At 37.0% G+C, this 24,991-nt stretch overlaps 1 protein-coding gene across 2 annotated transcripts in view; it reads left to right on the top strand.

Moving 5' to 3' along the window:
• Positions 1-24,991, top strand: part of RALGAPB (Ral GTPase activating protein non-catalytic beta subunit) — a 96,511-nt gene that overhangs the window by 15,120 nt on the left and 56,400 nt on the right. For both annotated transcript variants that reach the window (XM_027867107.1, XM_027867106.1), the window contains exons 2-9: positions 3,501-3,716; positions 5,207-5,409; positions 8,248-8,411; positions 14,577-14,763; positions 15,994-16,125; positions 18,164-18,342; positions 23,545-23,693; positions 23,820-24,036. In XM_027867107.1, coding sequence (XP_027722908.1) covers positions 3,531-3,716; positions 5,207-5,409; positions 8,248-8,411; positions 14,577-14,763; positions 15,994-16,125; positions 18,164-18,342; positions 23,545-23,693; positions 23,820-24,036 — 1,417 coding nt within the window. In that variant the 5' untranslated portion in view covers positions 3,501-3,530. The remainder of the gene's footprint in view (positions 1-3,500; positions 3,717-5,206; positions 5,410-8,247; positions 8,412-14,576; positions 14,764-15,993; positions 16,126-18,163; positions 18,343-23,544; positions 23,694-23,819; positions 24,037-24,991) is intronic.

Genomic DNA, 24,991 nt, shown 5'->3' with positions numbered 1-24,991 from the left:
TATGAGAGGCCTCTGAGTGACTGTTCTTTTTCTTCCGTGGAGGCTGGTTAGACACTTTTACCTCCCTCTTGTTGCCAAAAAGCAAGCTCCCTCCCTAACAATGCTATCCTTTGCTCTTCCAAGCTTTCCTGGGGAGGAGTTGTACCATGATCACTGGGTGATACACTGGCTGCCATGTGAAAAGGCCAGCCATTTTTTATATTACAGTAAGTAGTGTGCTACAGTGGGCTTGGCTTTTGTACTTCATGTACTGATATCCACTCTTCAGCAGATAGGTGGTATGGTGGGTAAAAGCATTGTACTTGGAGTCAAGAAGACAAGAGTTCAAATCCCATGTCAGACCCTTAATAGCTTTGTGACTGTGGGTAGGGTGGTCATTTAATGTCTCTCAACTTCAGTTTCCTCATTTGTCAAATAGAGATAATAATAGCATCCACTTCCCAGGATGGTTGTGAGGATAAAATGAGATAATATTTGGAAAGTGCTTTGCAAATCTTAAAGCATTGTAGAAATGTTAGCTACTTTTATGCTGACACTGAGTTGCCATTGCTGCTGGGATCTGCTGGGCCTGCATCTGTGCCTGCTGCCCCTTAAGCCAAACAGGTTTCTAGTAACATTTTTTTTGGGGGGGGGGAGGCAGTTGGGGTTAAGTGACTTACCCAGAGTCACACAGTTAGTAAGTGTTATGTGTCTGAGGCTGGATTTGAACTTGGGTCCTCCTGACTCCAGGGATAGTACTCTGTCCACTGCGCCACCTAGCTGCCCCTTTCTAGGAATATTTTAAGGAAAAACTAGCCTTAACTGCATGAGGGGAGAAGTTAGGATATTGTTCCTACTATACCATTTAAAAAAAATTCATCATTTCTATGATAAATGTTGGAGAAGATGTGGGAAAATTGGGACACTGATGCATTGTCGGTGGAGTTGTGAGCTGATGCAACCGTTCTGGAGAGCAATTTGGAACTATGCCCAAAGAGCTATATAATTGTGCAAATCCTTTGATCCACCAATACCACTGTTAGGTCTGTATTTCAAAGACATCCAAAAAAAGGGAAAAGGACCTATTTGTACAAAAATATTTATAACATCTATTTTTGGGGTGTCAAAGAATTGGAAATTGAGGGGATGCTCATCAGTTGGGGAATGGCTGAACAAGTTGTGGTATATGAATGTAATGGAATACTATTGTGCTATAAGAAATGATGAGTAGGCAGATTTCAGAAAAACCTGGAAAGACTTATGTGAACAAATGTTGAGTGAAATGAGCAGAACCTGGAGAACATTATACACAGTAACAGCCACATTGTGTGATGACTGACTTTGATAGACTTGGCTCTTCAGTACAAGGATCTAAGACAACTCCAAAGATTCATGATAGAAAATGCTGTCCGCATCCGGAGAAAGAACTATGGAGTCTGAGTGCATATGGAAGCATATTATTTGCTTTCCTTTTGTTTCATTGATTCATTCTTGTGGTTCCTCCCATCAGTTTTAATTCTTCTTTACATCATGACTGATGGGAAAATATGCTTAATATGAATGTGTAAGTAGAGCCTGTATCAGATTGCATGCTGTCTTGGGGAGGGGGGAGGAGAAGGAGGGGGAGAAAATTTAAAAGTCAAAATCTTTTGGAAGTGAATGTTGAAAACTAAAAGTAAATAATTTAAAAAAAAAAGAAAAAAATTCATCATTTCTTAAAGCACAGTAACATTTCAATACATTTAATGTACAATAACTTGTTTAGAGACTGGCTGGAGTCAGTGGTCGTCTACTGTTTACAGTTCTTTGCTATATTGATACTCCTTTTTTTTTTAACATTCCTTTCATTTACCAATAAAGAGATATAAAGTTAAATAAAACAAACTGGCACGTTAACTAAATTAGATGACATGAATATCTCATTCCAAACATGTAGTCAACCTCTGTGCTGAGAGGAGGGAAATTTTGTTTTGCCCTCAGTCCCTTGGAGTCAAGCTTTGTCATTGAATTGACTTGAATTCTTTTTTTATAAGTGTTTTCCTTTATTCTATTGTGGTCTATGTACATATTATTTTAATTACACTGCTGTGTATCAGTTTCTAAGATTTTCTGAATTCTCTGAATTAAGCAGGTACCTAATGCACAATAATATTCCATTATATTGGTATACCATAATTTGTGCCTAGTTGATGGATACTCATTTTGTTTCCATTTTTTTTTTCCCTAACACCCAAAGTGTAGCTATAAACATTTTAGTTTCCATGGGATCTTTCCTTTGACCTGTGATGACACCCCTCCCCCCCCATCTCCCCTGGGGTGTATGCTGCCTAGTGGGATTGCTGGGTTGAAGGGTCTGAAAAGTTTAGCAGCTTTTCTAAGATCCAAATTGTTTTTCAGAATGGTTGGGTTAATTCACAGGTCCATCAACAGCATATTGGCATCCCTAGCTTTACCATAACTTCTCCAAACTAATAATTTGTCTTATTAGTAATTTGGAGCATTTAAAAAAATATGGTTACATTTCTTCCTTTGTAAACAATTCAAATCCTTTGACTCATTGGGGAATTTGTCCATTGGAGAATGGTTCTTGTTTTATATAGTTATCATTTATTATATATTTTATTATTATATATTTATCAGGTATGAATTTATATATTTATCAATTTCCTCTGTATCTTAAGATATTAGAAATATTTGAACTGAAGTTCTGTGCCTCCCCCACCCCCAGCAGTGGTTTTATTGCTTTGATTGCATTGATTTTGTTTGTGCTAAAGCTTTTTAATTTTTTTGTAGTCTCAAATGCCTTTTTTGTTTTTTGTGATGTATTATATAACTTGACTGGTGAGGAATTATTCCCAGAACCATAGATTTGAATGGTAGTCTCTTCAGTTCTCTAATATTTTTGTTGGTGGAATGACTTCTTTAAAATCATGTATCCACTTGAATTGTATTTGATGTGTGATAAGAGATGTTGATATTAGCCTAATTGCTGCCAAACTGCTTTCCATTTTTCTCAGTAATTCTTGTTGAAGAGGGAATCTTTCCTCTTTTCACAGCATTTGTGTGTGTGTGTGTGTGTATGTGTCTATCTGTGTGTATATATAGATATATATATATCTATATATACATATGTATGTGTGCGTGTGTGTATGTGTCTATGTTATTGTATCCTTATAATAGTTCTTTTAGATGAACAAAATATTATCATGCCCATTTTACCTTGAGGAAAACTGAGACTTGAGAGGTAAAGAAGTTTGCTAAGTGGTCTCACAGTTGCACTTTATCTGTGGAGCTAAAGTTTTTTATTCCTCATTTGGCCTTCCATCTAGGTATTATTCAGGGGATATGCCTGGAACATTTAGATAGATTCCATTGACTTGATTGTTTGCGGTTTGTAGCTCTCAGTTTTAAAAGAGATAATATGATGTTCCTTCTGGATTTATTTTATCTTGCTATGAAGCACAAATTAAATTTTTTATTTACAAAAACATATCTGTCACATAACTGTTTTTTTTTTTCAGGTACCATTTGGATAGTACTTTAGCGGCACAATGTACTCTGAGTGGCGGTCACTTCATTTGGTTATTCAGAATGATCAGGGTCACACTAGTGTACTTCACAGCTTCCCTGATAGTGTTGGACGAGATGTTGCAAATGCAGTAGTACGTCCTCTTGGACAAGCCTTAAATGCCTCTTCAGGGGCTGGAAGTGAAAGTTTGTTAAAAACAGACAAAGAAGTAAGTGTGTCTTTGTATGGTTGAGTATCTAAAAACTTGGATGTATTTTTTTTTAGTATTATAAAATTGTACAGATATGAGTAAATGTGAACATTTTCCTAAACAAAGAATAGAAAAAGAAGACAACATATGAAACTGCTGTCTTCTACTATATGCAGCTTACTTAAACTTAACACATCATTAAAAGATAGTAGGTGTTGCAGACTTGTGAAGTTTTTAAAAGTATAATATATCCTACTGGTACAATTATTGCCTAACAAGATAGGCATTTTTTCTTTTAGCGCCATCTAGTTTGCCCCATTTCTGAAGTAAGTGAGTATAATCAGGAGTGGATTGAATCATTTTATTATCTATGTTCCGTACTGGCTAGGATCCTGTTGTTTATGAGAGGCCTTTTCATTCCTACTGAAATAGGCACACAACTCAGAGACTAGCTGCTTTTTAAAATAAAAGGTTCCAGCTTTTGATTCCAGTAGTTTTATTTTGGAGATGTATAAGGCATGCCCTCTACTCCTGCTACTGTAGTTCCCATCTTAATTCTAAAAGACCCCTAATTAGAAGGCCTAGCATGTATTCTCATTATTAAAAAAACAACAGTCGCTATGAGCTTATTGTCTTCATAACAACTCCATCACCATCCTGTCCTCAGGTGGCTTCTGCAGAGAGAGATGATGGTCATAGGTTTAGGATTTCTGCAGAGAAGCCAAATTCCATGTTAGTATGGAAGTAGGAGCATTCCTACTTTTCTGGAGGTGTGGAGAAAGAATGGTACTCGTGGAAAACAATGATGACAGTAGTGAGACTGGTGGGAAGAAGAGATGCCAGAGCTGGAAGTGGAGTTCAGGTCCCTTGGAACTCCTTATCTCAGCAGCTCCCCATTGTTTGTTAGTTAAGGGGGCCGGGAAAGGTCACTGGAGGCTTAGGAGGCAGTGTTCCTTTGAAAGTCAGCCTTTGAATATCAAAGTGTGAGAGGTCTTGGGCCCAAACTATAGCAAGTCAGCCTGGAAGGTACTGCTGAGCTAGAGATTAGTGATCTGATATGAATGCAATATTTGGATCCCACTTTTATCTTCATTATTTACACCTAAAGATAGGAACTGAACTAAAATGGGAAGTATATGTGACAGCACAGAGGTGCTTATTGGATTTATGTGATGTTTTGAAGGAATAGATGGGGGTTTGACTATTGACTAGAACTTGAAAGTGACATGAATGTCTACTTTTTTTCCCCCAGAAGTGTTATGCTTTGTGCAGGTTTGGCATTTTAAAATGTGCTTTGTTTTTTGCTTCAAGTGTCTGCTCAGAATACATGTAGTAACACGTGGTATTTAGAAAATTTATGTCCTAGGTAAATATGTATGTATCAAGATGACTGTACTGTCCCTTCTGATGTTATAGCAGTAAAAAGTGATTAATTTAGCCTCATTATTTAGTTAAAATTGTGTTTAAAGTAGAACAATAATCTAATGTTGTTATTTTACTTTGCTTAGGTAAAATGGACCATGGAAGTGATTTGCTATGGACTGACCCTTCCATTGGATGGAGATACTGTAAAATATTGTGTGGATGTGTATACAGATTGGATTATGGCCCTAGTATTACCAAAAGACTCCATTCCATTGCCAGTCATCAAAGAACCCAACCTATATGTTCAAACTATTTTAAAACACCTGCAAAATCTTTTTGTACCAAGGTAAGAAACAGTTTAAGAAATAACTGGCAGTTCTCTGACTTTTTATAGTATCATCAAATGTTTTTTAACCATAGAATTTTCTTTTTTAAGAAATTATAGAAATTGAGAGATAACTGGTATAATTGAAAGAGTGCTGGTCTTTAGACACCTGGGTTTGAGTCCTATCTGTAATTACTGTGTGACCATGAACAAGTTAGTTAACCTCTTAGTCTCAGTTTCATTATCTATAAAGTGGAGTGACTGTGTGTGTGTGTGTGTGTGTGTGTGTGTGTGTGTGTGTTGGGAAGACATTAATATCTGTGTTACCTACCTCATGAGGTTGTTCTGAGGATCAAATGAGGTAAAGGTACTTTACAAAGTTTAGAGTGCTCAAGAAATGTAGTTTAATGATGGGTACTTGATGATAAAGCACTATTAGCCTTTTGGATGATGACTTTCTGGTTGGAGACTAATGCTGTACTTCAAGTTAAAAAGGAGAATTGAATAGGAATTTGTATAAAATTTACCCAACTAGACTTTTTCTTGAACCATATGTGGATATGCACTTTGAATGTTCAGTTTCACCTCTAGCATGTTTGTTAGCATAAGTGAAGATATTGTGACATGTTCCCCACTGTAGACTAAAAAACTAAGTTTCCTACTTTAAAGTAATTCACATTTATACACTTCCATACATATGCTTTATGATTTCAGAGCACTTCCACATCTATTTGTTCTATATGATCGCCATAACAACCATGTGAAGTAGGTGGTACAGGGATCATTATGCCCATTTCGTTGATAAAGAAATTGAGGTTTGGAGAAGTTGAAGTGAACTTGTCCAAAGTCACATAGTAAGTGGCAGAGCCAGAAGTCCAAGCCAGGTTTTCTAACTCCATTTCTATAATTCTTTCCATTCTACTATGTTCGTTGCTACCTAGCACTCAGACTTTTTTCTAAGAACTATATATCCTTTGCTTGCAACTCGTTTACAATATCCTAAGAAAGGAAAAAAATGTAATGTCTAAATATTAGAAAGAGCCTGGCCAATTATGTCTCGTAAAGTTATATCAGATGAGTATTGCTTACTGTACCAAAGAGCTGGAGTTTGAGATCACCTCTTTCTGCATTAAATGACACCAGTAGTTTTACAAATTGTTGACTGAATGGTGTTAATCTAATGCTTCTCATGAATTTTGCCCCTCTCCCCTTAAAACAACAACAAATAGCTCATTCCAAGATAGAGGATTTTTAAAAACTCTTTGCCGTACAGGTTTAAACTTTGTTGATGCTCTTAAATTTATTTGGACTTCTCTTGAGAATACTGCTTCTCCAGTGATGGCTGCTCCATCTCCCACTCCCCCATCTACCCAAGGACTCATAATACTCTTTGCTCTTTTATACTCGACATTCCCCCTTCCATAGACATTTATTCCATCTGATTGTACTGCTTTATCCATACTTATTGTTAACAATTGCTGACTTATAGGAAACTTTCATTAGGCTACCACTCAAGGACTTTTATAATCTAGCCCACTTGCCCTTCCCAGCCTTATACAGGTTGTCCCAAAAGTCGTAGTACAGTTAAAGTTATTAAAAGTTTAAACTGCACTAAGACTTTTGGGACATGCTATACATGTCCCGTCATGCATTCTTGATTCTATCCAAACTCGACTGCTTGCCATTCGCTGATCTTATTCTGTCTTGTTTTTCCCCTGTGCCTTTGCTCACATTGTTCTACCTGGGATGGACAACTCTCTTTCCCATATAAGATTGTTAGGTCTTGGAGAGTAAGGACAGTGTCTTATTCATGACTTTTTAGCACCTAGCACAATTTCCCATACACCGTAGATGCCTAATGCTTTTTGAGTGAATGATGTAACTTCTTTTGATCACCAAGCTGATTTTATCCTATTTAAGGATGGAATCCTTATATTCATGTACCATTGAAGCTAGGGAGGTACCTTTGAAATCATCTAGGCCAACCCTCTCATTTAACAAAAGGAAGAATTGACATTGAGAATGATTTGCTCAAAATTCCATAGTTTGGTTAGCAGCAGAACATGGACTTAAAAACCAGGACTCTTACTTTCTAATACAGCTTTCCTTTCATTGTACCATGCTGCTTCCCTTTAAGAAATCAAGATTTAATTTGTTCAACAGAATCAGTAAATATTAGGTTTTTATGATGTGTATTCTCTGAAGATCACAGGCAGGAACATTTTGTACAGAACTTTATATAAAGATGCTGAGTGACATAATGGTATTTCCAAAGGCAATTATACAAAAGATAAAGAAACATTTTAACCAAGTGATTTTATCATCCTATTAAGGCAGAGTGTATAGCATTAAATCAGCTTATGTGAGGAGATGGGACAATGTAGCATTTTGCTTTCTGATGTTCTCACAGAGTAAAAGGTTAGAACTTGAAGAATCTAGGTACACATATAGTTAATGTGTCCATTAGACCATCCTTCTCAAATGTCAGGTGTCTTAAGCTTTAGACTGGTGCTATATCTCATCCAATTCATGATCATGTGTCCTCTAACAAGTACCTGTAGCTTTGTTGTACTACATTGATAATCAAAGTGAGAGCCTTAAGTTTCAAGTACCTGACACAAAGGAGGCCAAATTGACATCCCATTATGAGAGCTTAAGATCTAGACTTTCTGATATGACTATGTTGATGCTTGCTTAGGTTTGACCACCTGTTTGAGCGCGATAATAGAGTATTTTTCAAACGAAAAAAATAATGTTAGTGTGACTCCAGTGCTCTGAATGGTTGATTTGACTCTTTTGTGGGAAAACATTTAGCAACAAATCTGTTTATTTCAATTCTGTTACCTGTTTTCTCTATAGGCAGGAACAGGGCTCCAATCAGATTAGACTATGCTTACAGGTTTTGAGAGCCATCCAGAAACTAGCCCGTGAGTCAACCATCATGGCACGAGAAACATGGGAAGTTTTATTGTTATTTCTCCTGCAGATTAATGACATTCTTCTGGCAATGCCAACTGTTCAAGGTATGTGTATTTGGGGTTTTTCGTTGTTGTTATTTTGTAGAGTTTTTGTTCTGTTTTTAAAATAACTTATATTTGGCCCTGTTCCTCAAGCACATTGTAACCTTTGAACACATCAGCTTTAGAAATTTCTTGGGTACTTAAAACGATCAGTAGCAAAGATGTCTCTGAGAAAGAGCTTTGTTTGAAGATACATTTTGTTGGCCATTGAAACTGAGTTTGGACCTGATTCAGGAGCTCAGCCTGAGATTTTGGCCTGTATTCTATAGTGATACTTCCATATAGCACTTATCTTTACCCATAGTAGGTGCTTAATAAATGTTTGTTTGAATTGAATGCAATTCATCTCAAAAGACATTGATGGACTGATAATTTCAATAAGGAATAACCATCTGTAAAACCAACTTAGCATTTCTGTAGATTTGGAAACTTTCAAAAACTTGATAATGCTTCAGCAGTAATTACTTCAAACATTATATTTTTCTAATGTAAGCATATAATAAACTTCTATTTTTATTTAAAGAAAAAACTTTACAAATCATGACATATATACAAAGTTGTCAATGTGTCTTATTAAAAAGTTATGAAATATTATAAAAGTTTGAATTACAATTGTATGTTAACAGAGTGACATATAAATCAAGGGTTCCTAACCTGGGGTCCGTGAACTTGTATTTTAAAGACTATCTTGGTAGTAGTATTTTAATGTAATTGGTTTCCTTTACAATCTTTAATATTTTGTGCATTCAAAAGTATTATTCAGAGAAAGAGTCCAGGACTATGAGAGGGTTCCAGGATACAAAAAAAGTTTTAAGAATCTCTTTCCTAAGTAAAGGGCTAAATTTTCTTTTTTTTGAGGGGATGGTGAGGGAAGGATGTGAACTTATAGACCCATACCTCCTTCTATACTGTCCTCGAATGTTATTTCAAGGTTTATACATTCTCTTCTTGTTAAGCCTCTCCCCTTGTTAAGTTTTCTTAGTACCCCCTTACCCTTTTTCCTTTTCATTTCCCCAATTTGGTCTACATCCCTGTTCCTGCTTCCTCTTTGTCTGATGATCTCCTTCCATCCTACTGTTTCCCCTGTTGTCATCTTTTTACCACAGCTTCCTACAAGTAGAGGCTAAAAATCTGAGCTAGTTTACATACCATAAATGAGATGTACACGACTGTGGTATCCAGCCTTTGTAACTCTTTTGTTGTAAAAACCCTGCATCTTGTGTAAATATGGCAGCATAATATCCTACAGCTAACCCATTTAAAGATAATCTCGTATTACAGACTCTTAGGTGTACCAGAAAGCAATACGCACATCTTCTAAATTGGCATTGTAGTTCCTATGTCCTCTAAAGATCCTCTCCAAGGGAGAAGACCTCTTTGTTTCGTCTGCCCCTTCTGCTGATGTTCAGAAGATTTTTTTCTTACATTAATAATATTTTCTTTTTTTGAACTCATCCCCATATTTTATTTTATTTTTTAATTTAAAAAATTTTTTTTATTTTTAACATGTATTTTTAAAACTTTGGGTTACAAATTTTCTCCCTTCTTCCCTTCCCACCCACCCTCATTGAAAAGGCAAGCATCTCGATACAAGTTATAGATGTGTAGTTATGTTGTAAAAAACTAAGTATATTTTCCTTCATCCTATCCTACCCCTCATTTATTCTATTCTCTCTTTTGACCCTGTCCCTCCTCAGAAGTGTTTGCTTTTGATTATCCCTTCCCGCAATCTGCCCTCCCCTCTATCAATCCCCTGCTCTCTTGTCCCCTTCCCCCCCTTATTTTCCTGTCGGGTAAGATAGATTTCCATACCCCATTGTGTATGTTATTCCCTCCTTAAGCCAAATCCTATGAGAATAAGATTCATTCATTCCCTCTCACTTTCCCCCATTTCCCCTCCATTGTAAAAGCCTTTTCTTGTCTATTTCATGTGAGATAATTTACCCCATTCTACTTCTCCCTTTCTCCTTCTCCCAGTATAATCCTCTCTCACCCCTTAATTTTATTTTCCAGATATCACCCCTTCACCTTCAACTCACCCTGTGCCCTCTATCTGTCTGTCTATACATACATATAATTTTTTTCCCTCCCACTACCCTAATACTGACAAAAGACTCATGAGTTACAAATATCGTCTTTCCCTGTAGGAATGTAAACAGTTCAACCTTAATAAGTCTCTTATGATTTCTGTTTCCTGTCACTTATGATTTCTCTTTCCTGTTTATCATTTCCATGTTTCACTTGAGTCTTGTATTTGAAAGTCAAATTTTATATTCAGCTCTGGTCTTTTCCTCAGGAATGCTTGAAAGTCCCCTATTTCATTGAATGACCATTTTGTACCCTGAAGGATTATATTCAGTTTTGCTGGGTAGGTGATTCTTGATTGTAGTCCTGTCTCCTTTGCCTCCGAAATATCGTACTCCATGCCCTCTGGTCCCTTAATGTAGAAGCTGCTAAATCTTGTGTTACCCTGATTGTGTTTCCACAGTGCTTGAATTGTTTTTCTTTCTGGCTGCCTGCAATATTTTCTCCTTGACCCGGGAACTCTGGAATTTGGCTACAATATTCCTAGGAGTTTTCCTTAGGGGATCTCTTTCAGGAGGTGATTGGTGGATTCTTTCAATTTCTATTTTGCCCTCTAGTTCTAAAATATCAGGGCAGTTTCCCTTGATAATTTCTTGAAAGATGATGTTTAGGCTCTTTTTTTGATCATGGCTTTCAGATAGTCCAATAATTTTTAAGTTCTCTGTCCTGGATCTATTTTCCAGGTCAGTTGTTTTTCCAATGAGATATTTCACATTCTCTTCTATTTTTTCATTCTTTTGGATTAGTGTTACAGTGCCTTGATTTCTCAAATTGTCACTAGCTTCCAATTGCTCCATTCTAATTTTTAAGGAAGTATTTTCTTCAGTAAGCTTTTGGACTTCCTTTTCCATTTGGCCAATTTTGCTTTGTAGGGTATTCTTCTCCTCGTTGGCTTTTTGGACCTCTTTTGCCATTTGGGTTAGACTATTTTTTAAGGTGTAATTTTCTTCAGTATTTTTTTGGATCTCATTTAGCATCAGTCTCAATGTTTCCTCTTCTTCTCTTCCTTGCTTCTCAAAATCCTTTTTGATCTCTTCCATGGCCTGGGACCAATTCATATTTTTCTTGGAGGCTTTGGATGTAGGAGCTTTGGCTTCGTTGTCTTCTTCTGGTTGTATGTTTTGATCTTCTTTGTCACCAAAGTAAGATAATATAGTATGACTCTTTTTGTGCTGCTTGCTCATGATCCTGGACAATTACTTGAGTTATAAACTCTTTGTGAAGGTAGGGGTCTGTTTCCAGTGTGGAGAATGTACTGTCCCAAGCTCCAGGGCTTTTGTGCAGCTATTTTCAGAGATACTTCTAGGGACCTGTAAATTTTCAGTTCTTCCAAGGTGGTATGATCAAGGGTGAGGTGTTTACTCCTTTCCTGGCCTGTGCTCTGCTCTGTGAGTGATCACAAGCATTACTACAAGCTCCACCATGCTAAACTCCTCCTCACCCCAGGACCACCACCCAGAACTGTGACCCAGATCCAAGCACGGGCAAAGCAAGAGAATCCTGCACCAGCAGAGAGATCTCTGCAATCCCCCTCTGATCAGCCACTCGATTCCCCCTCAGTCTGTGGACCAGAAGCTTAGGAGGCAGCCGCCGCCCCGGGGCCGAGCTTGGGGACTAGAACTGGAACCCCACCATGCTTCTCTCTCACCACCACAGAAACAGACTTTTCCCACTGACCTTCTAAGTTGTCTTTGGCATTCATGGGTTGAGAAGTCTGGAAACTGCCACAGCTGCCTGTGATTCAGTCCTCTGAGGCCTGCTCCAGGTTCACTGTGGCCTGCGCGCCCATGCAGAACTGCATTCCTCTCCCAGCCTTGCACTATATACCTTTCTGATCAATCATACAGGTTGTCTTGGGCTGGAAATTTGTTTCACTCTGTCTTTTTGTGGGTTCTGCTGCTTTAGAATTTGTTTAGAACTATTTTTTCATAGGTATTTGGAGGGGTTTGGGGGAGAGCTCAAGCAGGTCACTGCTTTTACTCCACCATCTTGGCTCCACCTCCTCAAAATTTTCTTTTTTCCCCAAATACATGTAAAAACCTTTAACATTCATTTTTAAAAATTTTGAACTCCAGGGCAGCTAGGTGGCGCAGTGGATAGAGCACCGGCCCTGAAGTCAGGAGGACCTGAGTGCAAATCTGGCCTCAGACCAAACACTTGACACTTACTAGCTGTGTGACCCTGGGCAAGTCACTTAACCCTAATTGCTTAAAAACAAAACAAACAAAATTTTGAACTCTAAATTCTTTTTCTCCCTTCCCTTCCCTCAAAGATAGTAAGCAATTTGATACAGGTTATACATGTGCAAATATGAAAATATGCAAAACATATTTCCATATTAGTCATGTTGTAAAAGAAGACACAACTCCCCCCCCCAAAAAAAAAACACAAAAAGAAAATAAAGTGAAAAATAGTACGCTTCAATCTGCATTCAGATTCCATCAGTTCAGTCCTTTGGAACTGTCTTGGATCATTGTATTTCTGGGTATAACTGAGTCACAGCATCATACAATATTACTGTTACTCTATATGGTGTTCTGGTTCTGCTCATTTCACTTTGTGACAGTGTTTGTAAGTCTTTCCAGATTTTTCTGAAATCAGCCTGCTCATCATTTCTTATAGCACAGTAGTATTCCATCACTAGCATATACCACAACTTGTTCAACCATTCCCCAATTGATGGACATCCTCTCAATTTCCAATTCTTTGCTACCACAAAAAGAACTGCTGTAAATATTTTTATACAAATAGGTCCTTTCCCCTTTTCAAAAAAATTTATCTCTTTGGGATACAGACCTAGTAGAGGTATTGCTGGATCAAATGGCATGCATGGTTTTATAACCCTTTGGGCATAGTTCCAAATTGCTCCCCAGAATGGTTAGATCAGTTCATAACTCCAGTAGTGCACTAATGTCCCAGTTTTCTCACATCTTTTCCAACATTTATCATTTTCCTTTTCTGTCATATTAGCCAATCTGATAGGTATGAGGTGGTATCTCAGAGTTGTTTTCATTTGCATTTCTCTAATCAGTAGTGATTTAGAGCATTTTTTTTTTCATATGATGGTAGATAGCTTTGATTTCTTCATTTGAAAACTGCCTTTTCATATCCTTTGATCATTTATTAATTGGGGAATGACTTGTATTCTTATAAATTTGACTCAGTTCTCTATATATTTGAGAAATGAGGCCTTTATCAGAGACACTAACTGTAAAATTTATTTCCCGGATTTCTGCTTTCCATCTAATCTTGGTTGTATTAGTTTTGTCAGAGGATACTTTTTAGAAAGGAATCAGAATCTCACAGCTGAAAGGAACCTAGAGGTCATAGGAATCACCTTTATAATCATCCTCAGCTTCAGCTTGAACATTTTCAGTGACATGGAATTCACTGTTTCTCAGGGCAATGCTTTCTTTCTTTCTTCCTTTCTCTCTCTCTTTCTTTCTTTCTTTCCTTCTTTCTTTCCTTTCTTCCTTTCTTTCTATAGCTCTAAGTACTGCAAAGTCCTGTCTTTTTTGCTGAACTGAAATCTTCTATAATTTCTGTTCATTGGTCCTAGTTCTGCCCTCTGAAGCCGCATGTAATAAAGGATATCTATCATCTAACTTCTTTTTTCCCCCACAGTAATTTAAAAACAGCAGCAAGGGGATGCATTTCCATTTATGAAAGATTGGTGTTCGTGTGTTTGTTATTCCTTCTCTTTCCTTATCAGTCTCCTTGTGCCTTGAGTGTAATATTGCACAAAAGAGGGCATTAAAGTGGTTTCAGAGCTTTACTGAAAATCTTATTGATTGCTATTATTTGATAAATGGCAATTTAACCTAAAAATTTAAATTCTTTTTGAATTTATTCAAGATTTCTGTTACAGTAACTTAGCTGTAATGTGTATTTTAAAGTTTCATTATTGAGGACAATAATTATCTGAAGGCAAAATGTCAGACTAATATGCTAGTTATTATCATGACTACACATATGCAGTGAAGTTTGTTTAATTATTTTATGACTTCTCCCCACATTAATATTTGAACTATAATGTTTTCATAATAAGCATGCCAAATATATGTTTTTTTCACTTTTGGTAAGGTGGCATTGCTGAGAATCTAGCAGAGAAGTTGATTGGTGTTCTCTTTGAGGTCTGGTTACTAGCTTGTACTCGTTGTTTCCCAACCCCACCCTACTGGAAAACTGCCAAGGAGATGGTGGCCAACTGGAGGCATCACCCAGCTGTGGTGGAGCAGTGGAGCAAAGCTATTTGTGCACTCACTTCTAGGTAAGTGGTTTTCTTCCTTAAATTGGTCACACTAACTATATTGATAAAGTCCTTGGTTATTTATTTGAACAAAGCAGATTTTCCCCAATTTTTATCTTAATTATTTGTGAAATAGAATTTAGAGATAGAATCCTAGTACTTGAGTTGGAAAGAACTTCAGAGGTCTTTTAGTCCAGCCTTTCTGCTACGTGAAGCACAACTCTTTTCTACAAATCCCCAACTTCCAGCCCCTGCTTGAAGACCTTTAATGACAAATTCATTATGTCCTGAGGAAGACAATTCCATTCACTGAACAGTTCTGAGTATTGGGAAGGGTTTGTTGTTTTTTTGGGGGGGTGGCTAAAATATGCCTTTCTATAAGCTCCTATCAGTTAACCCTGTTTCTCTTCTCCAGGACCAATCAAGGTAAGTCTAAGCCCACTTCCTTATGACAATCCTTTAGATGTGTGAATATAGCACTCAAGCTATATATCTCAACCCCATTTCTGCTTATGAAAGTTCTACCTGTCCTTCAAATCCCAGCCAAAATATTACCTTTTTCATTAAGATTTCCTTGATTTCTACTCCTCCTCTCTTCTAATAAGTGTGCTCTCTCCCTCTACTGAATTCTTAAAGCACTTTACTTTTTTTTGTGGTACTTAGTGTATTTTGACTTCTTACTCTCCTCCTACTAGCTTAGAAATTCTTTGAAGTCAGAGACCATGCCTGATTCCCCATGGTAACTAACACAAGGCCCTTGTCTGTTATAGTAGGCACTCAATAAATATTTGTTGAGTAAATGATGATGTACCTCAGCAGGTTCAATGCTTTATACAATAGATGTTTTTTATAAAAAGGAAATTTAATGATTGATCAGTAACATTCACTAGAAGTTCTTGCTAGAAGTGAATCTTTTTTGTTTGGTAAATTAGAATGTATTTATGCTATTTCTTTAATTTTTTTTTTATTGAAAATTTAAGAACCATCAACATCTGTACTCAGATGTTCTAAATGAGAAATAAAATCTTACCTAAAACCCTTAACACAATTATATTGTACATTTTGAGAGAGTAGAATCAAATAAATTACATGATGTCATTTGCTATGTGTCTCCTTCCAGGTTCATCTGAAGTTTAGCTAGCTTTTGTCTTTCAGTTGAATTGGATGTCTTCTCTTCATATTTTAATGCTTTCTGTTTTTTTCTATAGCTATTTAAGGGTGAATTTCATGAATCAGTATTTCTTCTCCTAGGTTACTACGTTTTACATATGGTCCTTCATTTCCTCAATTTAAAGTTCCTGATGAAGATGCCAGTCTTATCCCTCCTGAAATGGATAATGACTGCATTGCACAGACATGGTTTCGCTTTTTACATATGTTAAGGTATTGTTTAAATGTTTCCCTTGTTTATGCATTATCTCTTCAGTGAGATTGAAAGCTTCTTTTATGCTTCTTTTAAATCTTAATAGTGCCTAATACAGGGGCAGCTATGTGGCGCAGTGGATAGAGCACCGGCCCTGAAGTCAGGAGGACCTGAGTTCAAATCTGGCCTCAGACCAAACACTTGACACTTACTAACTGTGTGACTCCGGGCAAGTCACTTAACCCCAATTGCCTAAAAATATATATATATATATAGTGCCTACTGCTGTTTAGAATATGTAATAGAGGCTTACTGCTTATTAATTGAACCAAATCAAAATATAAGACAATTTCTTTCATCCAAGAAAGAGTGTTTACATTTTACCAGACTCTTTAAAGTAAATCAGTGTGGTAAAAAAAAATTCTCTTTGGTATTTATTATTTTCTACTACATTCTTAGCATTTTTCTAGGTGTTAGGGAGTTGTTTTCAACAAAAAAATGTTGCTATTGTAATGAAAATGAGGCTTTATTAATTTTTAAGAAAACAAATTATATGTTTTATCTACATACCTAATGATTAAAGTTTTTCTTTTTAATTTTTATATATTAAAGACAATGAATGAAAATTGGACTCCTAACAAATTATGTATAAATGTAGTTTTATGGGATTATATAGCTAATCATATATGCAGTTATAAACTATTTCAAATATATTCTGAATCCAAATATTCATGTATAAATCTGTTCATGAATTTTACTGTTATGTTAAATATTTATCTCTACAATCATTGCCTGATTTACCTTACCATTTCTTTGTTACTATTTTATCCATGTAATTGGTTGAGAAAAATAAAATCCATGCTAGTGGACATTAAAAAATTTGAAAATCCCTCTAGTACACAGTGATCTTATTCTCTGGACAAGTCAAAGAAAGAGCTCATGTAAACTTGTAGTCAAGGTTTCCTCTTGCAGGTGGGGAAGTCTCCTACACTTAACAGGTTTTATTGCAAAGATTGGTGGTGTCTTTTTTGCTACTGGACATTTTCCCAGGAAGACAGTAATAGCAGGCCCTATGCACCTTCTTTGGCACTCATTTTTTTATAAATAGCATAGACAGGTATTGGAGCCAGGAAATCCTTAGGCCACTGGCTGTAAGGCCACATTTGTGTCTCTGTTCTAAGTGTAAGAAAGGCATAACCTTAAACAGAATTGTTAGAACTAGAAGAGATGTTAGAGATCACTTCATTCCCTTTCCCCTATTCTTTGCCATTTTGTTGGTGAGGAAACTGAATGCCAGAGAGGTAGAGGGACTTGGTTATGGGATCAAAGAATAGAGTTGCTCAGACATAATTGGTGGCTTCCTGGTGCCTCTGGGATAAAGTAGAAACACTTTAGTGGGCCATTTAAAGATTTTTCACAGTCTGGCTGCAGCCTGCCCTTCTATCCTTATTTTGTGTTACTTTTCATGCATTGTCCATTCAAGCATACTGGCATGTATGCTATTCCATAACAATCTGTTGCATGTCTCTGGGGCTTCATACAGGCTGTCCCCTGTGTCTAGAATGAACTCCTTTCTCATTCTTTATACCTCTTAAGTATTCCTTGATTTCTGCTCTCCTTCCACTCTTGTTAATACTCTCTTCATCCTCAGATTTCTTTGTATTATATTCATTTATGCATATGTCATATCCCTCAGTAGAATTTAAGTTCTGTAAGTGCTGGGACTTTTTCATTTTGTCTTCACCCTAGCACCTTTATCTTAGTTCTAGAACAGTGGCTTGCACATAGTATGTCCTTATTGTTTAAACTGAATTGAATGGAACTTTGAAGCTATCAGGTCCAAACCAATCTTGAAGACCAAGAAATTGAGGAGTAGAGAGGACAGGTGACACTTGACTGAGTAACATAAAAACTGGACTGGTTATATGTGATATGCACATACAATGACCTTCTAGAGCCAGATTCTTAAATCATATCTCATTTTATATTATCAAAGTTCTACTTGTTAAGGGACTGTAGTTAATTTAGTAAAGTAAAACTTTTTCTCTTTTTTGATAGTAATCCCGTGGATTTGAGTAATCCAGCCATTATAAGCTCTACTCCCAAATTTCAGGAACAGTTCCTGAATGTGAGTGGAATGACACAAGAATTGAATCAATATCCCTGCCTTAAACATCTGCCTCATATATTTTTTCGTGCTATGCGTGGAATCAGCTGCTTGGTGGATGCATTCCTAGGTGAGTTTTGTATTTATTGGTAAGTAACTTGATCTAAGAATAAATATACCAAAATTAAGATGTATTTTTTAGTCATAGAATACACAGGGCTCGAAAGTACTTTGAAGTCTTCTAGTTTTTTAATTCAAGCATTCCAGTTAAGTGCAATGTAAGTTTTTTGAGGTTAGGAGCTATTCTCTTCCATTTTTGTTTCTGTATCTCCAGAGTGCCTCAGATATTTTGGATCTTTGATCTCACCCTTGTAAATCCTTCTCTCAAGGGTGCAGATCACAGCCCATACATACCTTCTTATCCCGTGCAACTTGTTTTCCTACAGTCTCCCATAAATCTTTCATTGGTTTCTTTCTTCTAGATCTTTTAATATTGTATGACTACCAGTAGAACAGGCAGTCTGTCCATTATTTATCTCTTGATACCTCATCAGCTTACCTTATTTTCTGATCATACAGCTTTCTGATAATATCTTTTATCTTGTTTCTCCTGCTCAGCTCCTTATTGATAAATTTGTTGAATTCTATTCATACCCACCTTGTGCTTTTTCATTGCCTTTTTGGTTACTTATACCTGGAATTTTTGGGATACTAGTATTCCATGACTTGCAAGCCATACAACATCATTAGAAGAACTCTGATGTTAACAAGATATGCCTTTGTTTCAGAGAGAAACAAGGAGTCATTCAAAGTGCTATGCAATTCCCTAAAGGCAATACAGTGCATTTTCCCTTTTCTGTTCAGTTCTGGGACCAGCTCTTTGGATTTTCCTTTCAACTGTATAACATGATCTGGATAATAAGTATTTTCATTTTTTCCCCTGGTCTTTTTTGTGTGTCTGGATTGTTAGGCCAAACTCCTAAGTGATTATGGATTTCTTTAGGAGCCTCTGCAGTGTTCTAAAACTTGTAATCAATACAACATCTGCAAACAGGCACATCAGAAAAACTTTACCATTCCTCTTTGATTTGGACCTCTTATATCTTTCAAGAAAGTTTGCTAGATTTTGACATATTTATGGGAGATATCATGGAGGAGAGCCTTTCTGGCATATTTGTCAAGTAAATGCTTTTTTTAAGCCACAAAAAGTAAACATAAATCTTATATTTTCTATACCATTTAGTCAACTGAATGTGTGTATATAGTCTGTTGTAGAATATCCTTTACAAAAATCTGTTTCGTTCTCAAACCCTCATTGAGGATGCCCTCAGACAGTGAGTGAGAGTATATATAGTTATCCTTATAAAGAATAATTTTATCTCTCTGTAGAGATGTGAAAGTAAAAACATGAAACAATAATTAATATTTTTATCCCCTACCTTTTTATGTAATAAAAAAATCTGAGATTTTTTCCAACACTTTAATATGCTCTATTCTTTCAGATGTTTTGAGAGTCAGTCACTCAACTTTGTGTTGCTTCCAATCAGTCAACTCATATTTATTTTTTTCCTTGTTTTTTTTTTTTTTTTTGGTGAGGCAATTGGGGTTAAGTGCCTTGCCCAGAGTCACATGTGAGTGTTATGTGTCTGAGGTCAGATTTGAACTCAGGTCTGGCTCGGTGCTTTATGCACTGCGCCACCTCGCTGCCTCTCAACTCATGTTTATTAAACATCTATTATGTACCAGATCCTGGGCTAGCTACTAAGGTCACAAATACAAAGAATGAAATAATCTTTACTTGCAATGAGCTCATATTCTAATGCATTAGAACATGGTTCCATTTTCTAGCCCTAATTCCAGTAGACCCCCCCCCTACATATTTGTATAATACAGATATTCTCATCTTCTTTATTTTCTTGAGTATTGTTTTTATTTCTTCATGTAGTTCAGTGACTGTAATATGAGAATATTAATGTTGCTTCACCATCATGGAGAAAAAGGTTACAGATCTTTCCCCTTTATTTTTAATATTTCTAGTCATCCTTATAATTTTGCCCTTAAAAACCCTTAGGATATTTAGGTTTAGTTGGGTCTGTTGCCAAGCTTTCTGTAAAGTCACTTCCCTAGTGCACCCCACACTGCTTCTTGCTGTTTTATGAGATGATACTTCTCAAAATCGTGTACCATCCTCCACCATTAGATTTTAGTAATAAATTTGTATTCTAATCCATTGTTGCCATTGGTATATCTCTTCACTTGGCTGAGAGATTAAGCATTTGCTGGCCAAAGTGATTTTTTTTAGGCTCTTGTTGTCCTTCTACGAATTGATCTATATCGGGAATTAATCTAAATTGGTTACAAATCTAAATTCCTTACAAAATGGTTTTAGTCTATCCTGTAGTGCCTAGTGTATACATATAGACAAAAAAAAACAACCTCACAAAATAGTCACTGGCTCAAGGAGCTTACATGGACAAAATTGAACTGTTCCAAACAGAAACTGAGTCTATCTTATCCTTAAATGTTTCTAAAGGACTCTTCTCCAGTGGTTGTTCCTGAAGTCTTTTATGATCTGCATGCTTCTTACATGATTTCTCAAAAAAAAAAGAAAGAAAGAAAGAAAAGTTGGGGACATATATAAGATTTCTATATTGTTTAGGAAAAGATAACAGCAGGAAAACCCTGTTTCCCACAAGTCCTCTAATAAAGGTGAGTCAGAGTTTTAGAGGTTTATGCCAGTAAAGCACAAGATCTAGCAAGTTGTATTAAGCCAAAAAGACTTCAGGTGCAGGTTCAGTGATGGATGATGTGTGATCTGAGCACCAGGTTTGACCAGACTCTGGGGAGGCTCATTGGTAGAAGATTGACCACCAGGGGACTTTTTTTCATGCATAGCAACTTGTGAAATCCTCATTTAAGGCATGGAGGAGTTGCAGTCTTTAGCAGTGGAGAGTTTATCTATTAGGATGAAATCATCAATCCTCGAAGTACTGAAGTATATTTTATTTTAAAGCCCTGGAAAAGGCAGTGTAGCATAGAAAAATGATACTGTATGTGGAATCAAAAGGCCTAGATTTAATTCCTAGCTATTTTATTACCTATATGACTTTGAGCTAGTTACTCAACCTCCCTGGGCTTTAGTTTCCTTATTTTTAACATATTGGCATTGGACTAGATGAACTGTAAGGCCCCTTCCAGCCCTAAACCTGTAATCTACAACCTAAGTTCTCTTTAAAAGAAAAAAAGAAACTTAGCCGAGAGTCAAGTGATAGGGGACACGTAATCAATAACTAGGCATGGGAAGAAGGGAAGTAGATGAAACCAAACTATCACTGTGTGTGGGCAGAGATGTAGAAGAAATTTTCTTAAGAAATATTAGTTAAAAGCTACTATTCTCAGTATCAGGGCAGCCAAGTGATACAGTGGATAGAGCACTGGTCTTGGAATCAGGAAGACTCATCTTCCTGAGTTCAGATCTGTCCTCAGACACTTACTAGCTGTGTGACCCTGGGCAAGTCACTTAACCCTGTTTGCCTCAGTTCCTCATCTGCAAAATGAGCTGGAGAAGGAAATGGCAAACCACTCCAGTATCTCTGCCAAGAAAATGGGGTCACCAATAATCAGACATGACTAGGCATACCAGGCAGGCCAGTTGGACAGAAATGGAGAGTGCACGGAGGGGACTAATATGAAATGAGTGCAATGGTAGGTGGGAGTCATTGTGGAGAGCTTTCTTTAAGTGCCATACTTGTTCGTATTTTGTGTTAGATGCAATAGGGGGCCATTGAGGATTTGAGTGGGTGGGCAGTTGTGACAGATGTGTGTTGGAGAGAAGAGACTGAAGACAAGGAGATCAATTGGGAGACTAATATAGTAGTCGTGGTAAGAGTGATAAGGTCCTGAACTAGGGTGGTGGTTGTTTTAGGAGAGGGAAGACAGATACGAGAGATGTTGTGAAAGGAGGCTTAACTGATTGGATAGAGATATTTCCAAGATTGTAAACTTGAGGGATTGGACTAGAAAGATGATGGTGCAGTCAAGAGAAATAGAAGAGTTTGGTTTTTGGAGAAATAGAAGATTTGGGTTTGAGATTCCTACTGGATAGCCAGATGGAGATGAATGGCAGGCAGTAGTTAATTCAGGAATTAATGGAATTCAAGAGAGACCCTGGAATTGAATATATACAGAGACAAAATATAAAAGTCTGAGAATCTGTAGAGAATCTGGTCATTGAACTAAAGCTAATGAGATTATCAGGAGAAATAATGGGAGGGAGAAGAGAAGGTAGCCTAGGATAGAACCTTGGTGAATGCCCACACTTATCAATGGGAAGAGAATGATGAGCCAGCAAAGGAAACTGAAAGAACAATCAGAGAAGAAAAAAGATAATCAAAATACAATAGTGGCATATCACTGAAGCCAAGAGAGGAGGCAACTGGTAAAAAAAAAAAAATCAATATTGCTTTTTTAAAAAATAATTAAAATTTTAGAAAAAAGTTGAAAGGATGATCAAGGTGAAAATCTCCTCAAGTAGCCTGGTGGAACTGTGATCAAGGACATAGGTAGAGTTGGTGATCTTTATCTTTTGGCACCAGATATATTTAAGACTTTTGTTTCAAATTAAAATAGTACGTTTTGATACTGTAAGACAGATATTCTTTGATAAAATCATTCAAGTGAATTTTCAAAAAATTGTTACAAGTTCCTAGGGATCATAGCATATCAAATAAGCAAGCAGTTTTAATCTCAGTTACATGTTCAGAAAAGAATTTTCTTATATAATTAGTTTTATCATAAAAAAATCCCTAAACTTATTTTAGGATCCTGAGTTTAAACTATTTACTGTAAGTGAATGAAAAAGCGTTTATTCAAAACTTATGGGCCAAACACTATGGGCTAAGCTACTCTTTGCTCTCAGAATTCTAGTTAGCGGACATAATGAGTATAGGGAAGTGGTGACCAGGGAAGGGATTTGAGTTCAGCAAGTTTTAGGGATGGTGGATGGAGCCATAGGGGCATAGAATGACAGGAGGAACATTAGAGTTGATTTGATTATGGATCCAGAACCAGAAGGGGGCAGTGAAGCACCCAAAGAGACCCAGCTGCCAATCAAGATAAAAGTGTCTCAGGGAGCTGTTGGGTAAAAATGCAAGCTCCCGATGGCAAGGTGAAGTAAGGGTGGGAAGTGACTATTTTGTCAGCATGAAAACCATCAGTTTTGGGTGGGGAAGATGTTTATAATAATAGTCCTGTAAAACATTACAGCATCAAGAGTAATGCCAGTCTCTGAACTAAGACCATTTCTTCTAATTACTGTGTTTTTTTGCTTTAGGTATTTCTCGACCTAGAAGTGACAGTGCCCCACCAACACCAGTGAACAGGTTAAACATGCCCCAGAGCACTGCCAGCAGCACAACTCCCCCTCATAATCGAAGGCATCGAACCGTTACTGTGAATAAGGCAACCGTGAAGACTAGCACAGTAAGATCTCTGATTGTCATCAGAGCTCCATTTTACACCTTACTTTTTAAGCATCTGATCTTGAATTGGGTCTCTTTGTCTTAAACTTTTCCTGTGGGTGTGGGGGTCCTCTTGTCCTTCCACTAGGCTAACATTGGGCATCCCTCTAAAGTCTCGCACCAGACGTCTTCCACTTCTCCACTCTCCAGTCCCAACCAGACTAGCTCAGAGCCTCGACCGCTGCCTGCCCCAAGAAGACCAAAAGTGAATAGCATCTTGAATCTCTTTGGATCATGGTTATTTGATGCATCATTTGTTCATTGTAAACTTCACAGTGGGCTAAATAGAGACAGCAGCATGACCGGTAAATATTGCTTAACAAATACATATACTTTTTCTTTTCTTGTTTTCTGACATTTCCTACCTGCAAGATTAACACATACCTAAAAAAATTCTTTCTAACAAAGCAGTGTGTTATGGTTAACCCCTTCCAGCTGAACTGCCACTTACTACCTGTGTGACCTTGGGCAAGTCCCTTCCCCTCTCTGGGCTTCAGTTTATTCCTCTGTAAAGTGAGGGGGTTGGACCAGAGGATCTCTAAGGTCCCATCCAGCTTTAAACCCTATGAATTCAACCAACTGAAATTGGAGTTTTTGCCACCAGCCCATTGTAGGTATGTTTTGTTGGGTTTGGGCTTCACTCTGTCTCTCTCTTTCTCTTTTTTTAAATGAGCCATAAATTATATTAGTCAATTTTGATTGACTCAGAATTAATGTTATTTTATTTCCTGGCAGTCCCCTTCATGTTAGCCAGGAAAGTAACACCAACACAAAGAATCATGACTTTTTGACTTAAGAGAAGTGTTTTTCTTAGCTACAGGCATACCCCACAAAACATTACCTAAACCAGTAGCATTTCATAGTAACATCATTAAGACCTTTATGTCTTGCCATGCCCTCACAAACGCCATTTTATTGTTATGTTCATATGGATGCTGCCTAATCTAGTGGCTCTGACTTCTGCTTCTTGCCCCTTTCCACTCTGAGAGGTCAGTGTTCCGCATCCTTGCTGTTTTAGTTCTGCTCATTTCTGTCCCTGTGGACTGTCTCCTAAAATGGTATGTTGCTTAACATTGTGTTTCTGCATAATAGATCAATTAATGACATGAGTTTGGGGTATGCCTGTGGTAAAATGTCAGTAAAATTGTACACACGAAAACTGGAAAATAGCATAGCAATTTCTCTTTTCTGAAACTGTAGCAATTTGACTTTAGTCTATGAAAGCATGACTGATCTTGGTGAAATGTAAAATGCACCTCT

This window comes from Vombatus ursinus, unplaced genomic scaffold, assembly GCF_900497805.2.
Source record: "Vombatus ursinus unplaced genomic scaffold, bare-nosed wombat genome assembly UNPS02014785.1, whole genome shotgun sequence".
In the NCBI taxonomy this organism is placed as follows: domain Eukaryota; kingdom Metazoa; phylum Chordata; class Mammalia; order Diprotodontia; family Vombatidae; genus Vombatus; species Vombatus ursinus.
Note: the sequence above shows the minus strand (reverse complement) of the source record. Positions and strands in the feature narration are given on the sequence as shown.